General features: G+C 42.7%; 1 protein-coding gene across 1 annotated transcript in view; it reads right to left on the bottom strand.

Annotated features, from left to right (window-relative positions):
• Positions 1-2591: 2591 nt before the first annotated feature.
• The window catches only part of SPAG17 (sperm associated antigen 17), an 88500-nt gene continuing 81295 nt past the window's right edge, over positions 2592-9796 (bottom strand). The window contains exons 43-48 of the mRNA XM_068181889.1: positions 9537-9688; positions 8904-9070; positions 7977-8037; positions 6661-6805; positions 5385-5522; positions 2592-2728 (exon numbers count right to left, since the gene is read on the bottom strand). Coding sequence (XP_068037990.1) covers positions 5386-5522; positions 6661-6805; positions 7977-8037; positions 8904-9070; positions 9537-9688 — 662 coding nt within the window. The 3' untranslated portion in view covers positions 2592-2728; position 5385. The remainder of the gene's footprint in view (positions 2729-5384; positions 5523-6660; positions 6806-7976; positions 8038-8903; positions 9071-9536; positions 9689-9796) is intronic.

Below are 9796 nucleotides of genomic sequence, written 5' to 3'. Positions count from 1 at the left end.
TTGGGGCAGAATGATGAGAACAAGTCTCTGCTGCTGCTGTTATTAATTTATAGCACATGCTGTGTTTTTTTACTAGTGGTCAAGTCACTGGTTTGGGGGATGTGGTGGGGGCTGCTTCTGGATACTTTGCTGACGCTTGGGCTCACATGTCTAACTTAGGTACTCAAAGCTGAACTTCCAAGTTGAATTTCATATGGATTTGTAGTTGCATCCCAGTTGTGGCTAACTGCTGTCTTTGACTCAGGTTGTCTATTACTAGCAATTATGCAAAAGGCCAGCAATTCAGTTGGTCATTCTCTAGGCAGCACTTCAGGTGTAACAACCATACCTCAGTTGGTCGTAAGCAACTTTGTCAGGGGATGATTGTTCACTTGCCTCTTCAGAGTCTGGATAATTCACGGGAGCACATTGTGCTCCATTTCCAGGTGGCTTTCAGACTCTTTATAGAAATGGCAACCTTCATACAGCTCTGCCAATTGTTTCACTTGAATCACAAGTTTAATCCATATCTGGACAAATATAAAATTATAGGGGCACCCAGAAACAGCTGCATTCAAACATGTCTCTATCCTGACTTATGCTGTTCTGTTTAATTTTACTCTGTTCTTTTCCTTTACTACTCCCAAAATAAACCCTCATAAGAGGGATTACTAGGAGAAAGAGGAGGCACTGTAGGATGATACATTCTGTTGGTGAAGTCAGTTGACATCTGTTATCCACATTATCTGCTGTTGAAATGGACCAGCCTGCTGGATAAACAAGTGTTACAGATGGAGAGCTGGCTTGTGACACCACAGTGCACCCTCAGCTGAGGTGACTGAGGAGAGAGATGCCAAAACCAGGTACCAAAAGGGGAAGGCTGACTGCCTCTGCTTACCTTAATGACAGGGAAATAGATGTTAAGGATGCTGTATAATGAATTGCTGTTTGATGATCCTCTGGGAGGCCTGGAATAAAAAAACATGGCCATGTGCACATGAACTCAGGGACTGATGAGAAGGATGTAAATGGTGATTCAGAAGAGTAGCTTGGGATGCAGAGTCATCTTATGACAGATACCCTCTGATCTAAGTTGGGAGAGATGGAATTCCTTCACTTTTGTCTCTGTTTGCTCTCACTGGTATTAGGGAAGAATCCTTGAAGAAAAGGACTTTTCACCACCTCGCCTGGGGAGGCAAGTTTTGTTTCACAGGGTAAAGGGACGGTGTTTCTGTTCAGGGACCTGTGGCCATGAGTGGGCGGCTGCCTCCAAAAAATCTGAACGGTGAAGAATATGTCCCAGACCCAACCTGCCACCGCCTTGAGCTTGTGCTGCCCTGACATTCCCAAGTGCACCCTGCAAACTGACATCAGGAACTTGGGGTGACGACTTTTGTTTCACAGGGAAAAGGGCCGGCGTTTGTGTTCAGGGGCTTGTGCCCCTGAGTGGGCGGCCGTCTCCAAAAAATCCAAACGGCGAAGGATGTGTCCCAGGAAATGTTGTCTCTCCCTAGCTGCTGACACAGGCTGCCCTCTTGAAGTTTCCCTCTGGTTCTCTGATTTGTATCACTTGTGACAGGTCTGTGCTAATGGAGTACTTGGATGGCTACTGACAGAGCCCAGCTTGTGCTTTAAATGGAAGCAGTCTGTCCTGTGCCAACAGTCCTCTGATAGGAATTTTAATATCCTTGGGACATGAATTTGCCCTTTCTTGGGTGAAATTCCCTGGATTTACAAACCTGAACAGGAAAGCACTTTCAAGTACAGGGCAAGCTTAAATCTGTATTGTTAGAATATGTATCCCACCTAAGAGTGTGGATGTGAGGATTCAGAACTGGCATTCATATTTCACACTTGTGAAAGCTGCTGTTAATGCCCAATCATGGGATTCTCAGTCACTGTGGAGTGTTGAGAGAACAAGTCATCTACATGTATCAAGGAAAATACCCCATTTCTCTCAACATGTCACATGTTGGAAAAAAGATGAAGCATGGGAAAGGACCTTGTAAGAAATGAATTCATAAACTGGAAGCAGAGCTGTGCTTGGGCACACAAATGTCGTGGCTCAGAAAGAGCCTGTGATCTTTTAGCTGTTGCTGTGTAGGTGGGAGCAAGGAGGGGCAAAAAACCATCTCTAAGTAGCTTGGTCTTCCACTATGAAGAGAGATGAGCAGGTGAACATTTGAAGGTGCTCATGTGTGACTGTGAACAAGAGGGTATAAGAATCCCTCTCTTGTCAACTTTGTGTACTTGCAACCCGCATCTGGTATGTGCAGCTTATTAAAGGTAAGTGAGCACACAGAATGTTAAGCCTATGATTGTGAAAGCAAACAGAAACTTGGGAATTAGAAGACCAGAACAGCTGAGCAGCTCCTGAAGAATCACAGCTGACTGTATTGAAACCTGGTGCATTCCCAGTACTTGAAAAAGGTTTCAGGTGCCTCAGCACAGGTTATTGGAAACCTAATCTCTTTTAAAAACAAACTTAGTGGGAATCACGCAGCACTACTCTGTAGTAGGGTTGAAATACAGCAATCTTTCCACTGTTTACATTTCAGACAGCCACATCAGGAGATCGTGCAACTTTCTGGGCCACCTTTCCCATTAACAGAGAAAAGGCAAAATATTTATTCTCATCTAATCTGATTAAATTAATGGAAAAATGACACTGGATGTTTCCATAAGGTCGGACTAAAATCTAGGTATTTCAGTGTTGCTGATCCTCATGTTGATCTTCTAGGGCTCTAACCTGTAGTGGAAGAGGACAGAAAATTAACATGAATGGCAGGAAGAAAAAACAAGAAGAAATCCCAGCTCCACCTTTGTACAGTTGTTGAACCAAACCTAATAATTATGTCTAGATTCTCTGCAAGTGTTGTGTGAGCACTGTGATTGCTACAGACTGGCTTCAGATTTGGCCTTTTGCTGTTGGAAGGGAGCAACAACATGAGATGGAATTCTTACACAGGCTTCAAGGAAATTAGGGGTTTGCTTTTATTGCACAAATTGAATGGTACAAAAATCACGACACACATTCAGGATGGACACTCTGCTTAGGAGTACTGAAGACTTTCATGGGCAGCTTCCTGTTTGGTATTTAACTCTGAGTATGTTAAGATAATCTTTTTAAAATGTTTTAAATATTGATGTGAAATAACTAAGGAAATACAAGATGATAGGACTAAGTTTGGTCAGGTGATGCTTGATCAGTGATTTTTGCTTGTTGGTCTCTGCTAGGAGGTGTGGCAAATTTGTGATCAAGTTTAATATTGTAGGGAGGTTTCTAGGTCTCAGTAGAGAGAATCACTGGCTCTGGTGATAACCACCTGGGAAAGGTGATAGAAACTTAGAAAGTTCTCAGAGTGCCTCTGCAGTGACTTGACTGTTTCTGTTCTGGATGCCTGAACAAGACTATTTAACCAGTAACAGGATTTAACCCAGGAGTGTCTGTGTTCCATGTTTGGTGAGACTAAACCAACCAATGCAGAGTTCATTGACATGTCTGAGACGGATATGGTTTTGAGTCCAGGAGACTTTGAGGGGAGGAATATTCAAAGAGGCATTGGGTACAGTTGTTTGGGTAGCATGCGATAGCTGCAGCCAGCTTCAGTAGGAATTATCAATCAATTCACAAAAGGACACTGTCAGAAGAGAAGGGAGGTTTGGCTGTGGTGACAGCAGCTATGATTAGCTGGATTAGACATGTGAAAGGAGAATACTGTGTAATTAATTCTCTCCCTTTGTGCTTGTCATGGAAGATGGCCCTGATCAGAACTTCTCTTGGGACTGCGGGTGTCTCACTAAAATGTGAACTGACTGGGTGAGTATTTCTCTTAGGTTTCAACACAGAGTGATACAAGTTTGTCTAAACTTCCTCCATGATGAGTTCCAGGTTGTAAATCCCTAAGGTGGAAGGCATTAAACTAGTTGTTTTTCTAGACTATAATTGTGTGTTACTTTGGGGGTAGAATTCCACACTGGAAAAGGTAAGAAGATATTTAAACAGGAAAAAAAAAGCTATACTTGATGTATACTGGGCAGTCCTAGAGCAGATGCAGCAGTCAGAGGTACATGTCTGTGAAGTTTTTGAGAACTGATTGATGTGGTCACTTTTTCTCCAGAGGAGAGGAAATGAGATACAGCTGGAATTTCTTTGCTGATTGGTTAGATAACATGGCAGGCTTACAGATGTTTAAGTTGAAAGAAAAAGATGATGTCAGTGTTACACATATGAAGCAAACAGGGACTGTTCAGCTGAGGAGAGACATCCATAGGGTTCCTGTTTATGAACTGTCACCATCAATTGTGTGGTAAAGTGCCTGAGCTCATGGGGGTGAGGTGAACACCAGCCTAATGTTAAACATGTTGACTGTTGGTTTGTGAGAAATTCCCAGTAAGGCTTTCTTACTTGTCAGGGAAGACTTAGCCATTCTAAGACACTCTTAGAAAGCATCCAAAGAAGAGCTACAAAGATGGTGAAGGGCCTTGAGGGGAAGTGTGAGAAGTGGCTGAGGTCACTTGGTCTGTTCAGCCTGGAGGAGACTGAGGGGGGACCTCATTGCAGTCTGCAACTTCCTAACGAGGGGAAGAGGAGGGGCAGGCACTGATGTCTCTGCTGACCAGTGACAGGACCCAAGGAAATGGCCTGAAGTTGTGTCAGGGAAGAGTTAGTTAGGACATCAGGAGAAGATTCTTCACCCAGAGGGTGGTTGGGCACTGGAACAGGCTCCCCAGGGAAGTGGTCACAGCACCAAGCCTGACAGAGTTCCAGAAGTGTTTGGACAATGCTCTCTGACACATGGTGTGATTCTCAGGATGTCCTGTGCAGAGTTGGGCCTGATCTTTCTGAGTCCCTTCCAAGTCAGGATGTTCTGTGATTCTTTATATAGACTGAATCTGTCAGACTACAGAAATGTGCTGTATGAAATTGTGTGTGCAGAGGGTTGTATGTATTTGAACTTGTCACATTGAGGCTGCCCTATCTGTAAGACTCCTGTCCCTTATTAGACTTGCTGTTAGTGTCAATGGGTCACCAGTAAGACTTGGTTTTAGAAAGTGAAAAGTGTTAAGGAGATTTATTAGGGCTTAACTCTAATAAATCCAGCTGCCAGGAGGTTCAAGGACTTGTTTAATGTGGAGACAGTAAGTGAAGGATTTGGGACAGGACTGAGGAGGCTTTGCTGTGAGTGCCTCCACTGAGCAGAGCAGTTGTAATAACCTGCAGTCCCCTTGTAGTGAGTGCTTTGGTTAATGTCATCCAGAGTTTCCCTTCTCCTGTCACAGTACCAAGTCAGCTAGGTGCCTCATTTGCATGAGCTTTGTTCAGGATGCTGCTGATGAAGTGAAGAGTAGGTAAAACAACTGTACTTTAATTTACAGCTGGTGTCACTGCATCCAGTACTTACACTAACTACAAGGCTTTCGTGGGAGTGTAATCCGTAACCGTGGCTTGGGGCTCGTAGGAACTGCCTGGACTGCTGCTGCCATCCCTCCCTGGGGGTATCCTTCTGGGCGGCACTCATAAATGTCATGGGATAACACAGGTGGAATACCATGTTAAGGATCTCACCATTTTGGTATATTTATTCCAGTAAAATAAAGTGTGGAGGTAGGAATGAATTCTGAAAATAAGGTTGTGAAACATCTTGAACCTGGACTAGTGCCCTCAGCTCAAAGATTAAAGGAACAGCTAAAATATGGGGGAAGGGCACATGTTTTGGAGGCTGGTCTGCAACTGTGTCTGAGGACTGGGTGAGTGGGAACAGAAAAGCAGCTGGTTTAGCTGCTATGCCACTAGTCCTGTCTAGCTGAGTTCTGCAATTACAGGCATGAAAGATTTATTTGGGTCAATGCAAATAAATTTGGGGAGTTTCAATGTCACATCCAGAGCATATAAAGACTCAGAAGAGTTGCTGTTACTCTGGTTAGGCTCAGAGTATCCTGAAGTTCTCCTTTCTTTGGTAAAGGGTGGTCCTTACTCTGAAGGAAGTTTCTGGCATGTTTGGATGTAGCCTGCCTTACTATTTCTTTTATAGGTTTCTAGAGGACCCCTTCTCCCAGACTTCTAAGTGTAAATTTGATTAAATGTCAAACAGAACTTCACCTGGAGCACAAGGGAAATAGAAATAATAGCTATTGACTTGGCTCTTCTTTTACTGTACTGCTGTCGTGAGTTAAACAACTGGAAAGTCCACTGAACCCACACAGGCTCATTTCTGGCAGCATTCATGCACTTCTGTGTTTGCATCTTTGCTGCTGCAGGGATTGTCCCGTTTGCCTGTTTAGTATCTGGATGATACATGATTTTGTTGCTCATGAGGCTGTACCACCAGATGCTACCACAGATTCAAAAACATGATAAAGTATTTTCATGAGGGGTGGTGGGAAAGATTTCCCATTACATTTAGGTATTAAAAGCAACATTTTTTGGAGTTGCCGTTCTTCTTTTCTCCACTTTTCAAACCACGTTATTCTGATGTAAACTGTGTTTGGCATCAGACTCTTAAATTGTTCATTTGTTGTGCTTTTGAAAACACCCATTTGTGTATTTCTGAAAGGGACAGTAAAGCTTGCTACTGCAGCAGCCTGCACTGGAAAAAATGCTTGAGGCTCCCAACAGGAAGATGATCCCCAGGGTCGATGCTATGAGGTGTATGTGAGAAATAAGACAAGAAAGGATATTTGCTTTCACAGGCAGGAGAAGAGTTTCAATTTCTGTTAATATCTCAATATCATGGGAAACTTCTTCAAGGCCACCAGTGTCTTTCCCTCCAAATAGCATGGCAAAAATCTCTATCTCCAGTTCAACCTGCAAGCCTGCTGCCACCTAGGAGAGACAGAGAATGACTCACAGGTAAGGTGCAAGTTTCATACATGGTCCCCTCCAGCAGTCCTTGGTGGCTGATGCCCCAAGCCTGTCAGTGTTAGAGGCATTTGGACATTGTCCTTAGTACGTTATACTTAATGCTTTAATACTTATGCTTTAACTTTTAGTGAGCCCTGAAGTGATCAGGCAGTTGGACTAGAGGGCCATTGTAGGTCCCTTCCAAATGAAACAAAATAAAATATTCTATTCTGTTCTAAAAAGAACATAAAGTAGGGAGGTACAAAAGGGGCAGATGTGAGGAGAAAAGAATGGAAATTATTCTAGCCATCTACATGGATTTCTGTAACATCTTTGACACAGTCCCCTACAGCACCCTTCTCTCTCAACTGGGGCTTTTAAAGATTCCTTCCAACCCACACTATCCTATGATTTCAAGTACTGTGTTGTGGCTAAGGCTCCGGACTAGGAAGTTTGATTTGCATTCTGGCACTGCCTCTCTGCACAAGTCATTGCTTCTTGATTCCATGCATTGGCAAAATATTGCCAATGGTATTACATGGATGCTGTGGGGACAGTGGCCAGCACTATTTATTCAGAGATAGCATGCAGGTAAAAAGACTGAACAAAAGCAGAAAGCATGAAAGCTTCCTGCTTAGTGGGATAATTTAATGTGCTGTGGTGCTTTGCTAGATAAAAAAACTTAAGGTGGAGAACAGTTGGAAGCAGGAGAAGAAAGGATTGAGGCAATGGTTTACTAGGTTCACATCCTGAAGGTATCAGGACAGGAAGTCAAGTCTAGGCATCAGACAGAGCAGATATAACGAACATCCTAAGCAGAAGGAAAACTCAGAGGCATCTGAGTGGTAGAATAATCCTGTTTGCTTTGAAAAAGCTCTCTATAACTTCACTGCTTGACCTACTGCTTTCCACTGAACTTAAAATTTGTATTCCTCTGCATTCTTGCACAGGCTGAGACAGGAGTGCATGGAATGCTTAGCTGAAGGTGGCAGAGGGACAATGGAAGACAGCATAACTTCAGGTAACTTTAAACAAAACTGTGTACCCTGGCAGCTCTATTCCCAGACAGCTGCTGTCCCAGAAAGGTGCCCTAGCTAGCCTGAGGGCCAGCTGAGTCTAGAAAAAAATCCAAAAGCTCTCCTGTGTAACCTACAGGTCCTGGTGTGTACATCACTCTCAGTCCTGTGTGCGGAGGCGGCTGCTTCACTCGAAACCTGTTAGAAAGAGAAGAGAATCAGTTTGCCAGAAACTGTTTCAGGTGGGAGAAATCGCATCTAGGCTGCCTGCTCTTCCTCTGCTTTTTTAAATGACAGCAGAATTTCTTACCTCATCTTTTCCATCATAATGTAAATGCTGGACTACAGCAGTATTCCTGGCCTTCTTGCCAAGGTTCTGGTTTCTAACTAAAAATCCCCAAAGGAGCAGATGAATGGGCCAAAGTAAGCTTTCAAAGAACTTGTTAACACTGCCTAGTCCTTATAACAGAATGTGTAACAGCAGCATTTTAAATCAGCACAATTCAAAGGTAGCTGAAGTACAAACAGCTTCTTGGCAAACACCTGTGTGTTGCAGACCCACAAGTCCATAACAATCTTTATTTAATGTCCTTTGATGTGATTCTATTGCAGAAAGCATGATACTGTATGAATTTTGTGCAAATAATCTTTAATTAAATGGTACCAACTAAAGCAGAAGTTTTGCTTCCTCATTTCTTACTGATTGTTTCACATCTGAGATTCAGTCCTTTTGTGAATCCAGCTTCCTACTGTTCAGATTTTTAAAGATCATTAGATCAGATATGACCTATACTTTTGCATTGCTTTGGAACTGACCCTGTGGATTTCATTCCCCTCTGAAGAAGAGTTTACCAGCATGCCCTTGCACCAGAAGCTGTTAAACGAAAGACAGTAGAAGAGGCATTCCTAGGATGTGGCACCATCCTATGGAAAGCTCTGGCAGACCTATGAAGTGGCTGTCAGAATTCCTTTCTCTGAGTAGTGGGTCCAGGGAAACTGTACTTGATTTTTGTCAGGATCTATTTGCAGAGATTAAAACCAGCGTACTAAGAATTCAAACTAACCTTGAGAAGTTCACACCAACATTCTTCATGATTACAGTGGTTGCATAGGTGCAGCCTTCCTTTAGCACTCCAAATGTCACCCTGGGTGGGATGAGATGGAAGTTGGTAAGATCCTGTCTTGTTGCAAGAGAAGATGTGCTGACCTTTCCTGAGGCAGGATCTTCTATCTTTGCAAACAAAATATGAGACAAAGAGAAAGTTGGTGGCTGTTAAGTCAGGTAGAGAATTACTTAACCTATATTTGACCTCTGTCCACTCACCCTGAAGAATTACAAAAAGACATAATAATTTGAGTAAAAACTGAAGCAGCACTTTGAATACTGTCTGGAAATTTATACTGGTTTGAGTTTTCAGATGTATTAAGCCATTGAGGTGTCTCAGGGAAAATGGGGGAAGCTCTGCTCTTTTGGAAACAGAGCTTTCATGTAGGTGGCTGATGAAGAATGAGTTTTTCCTAGCTGTTGAGAGGAAAGGTACTTCTGGAATTGCCAGTAAACATAAATAAATTGTAACAACCATGTTACAGTAAATAGATTCAAAATACCTTCCAGTATTGCTCCAGGGTGAAGATTTTATGGAAAAGAGATGACTCAGAGGATATGAAAATTGACAAGAAAGATGTTATTTTTTTACCTTTTTATTTGGTATGGTGTTTGGTTTTTTCCCCTGAAGGTATGATGGCAATATTACTTTCTCTTTTCTTCTCTGTCCTGTAACATCCACCATCAGACTTGGAACTTTATGTTGAAAGGCTGCCTCTTCTGCTCTTGCAGGCTTGTTTAGATCTGGAAGGGAAAGATTTCCAAAAGCATGAAAAAGTGACAGATGGATTGAAATTTGTATTGCAAATATTGTGTCAGAAGTTATAAAAAGATACCAAGCTGCTCCAACTA

The sequence above is a fragment of the Anomalospiza imberbis genome, chromosome 2 (genome assembly GCF_031753505.1).
Source record: "Anomalospiza imberbis isolate Cuckoo-Finch-1a 21T00152 chromosome 2, ASM3175350v1, whole genome shotgun sequence".
NCBI classification, from domain to species: Eukaryota; Metazoa; Chordata; class Aves; order Passeriformes; family Viduidae; genus Anomalospiza; species Anomalospiza imberbis.
The sequence above is the reverse complement of the archived record's forward strand: the minus strand, read 5'-3'. Positions and strand labels throughout refer to the sequence as shown.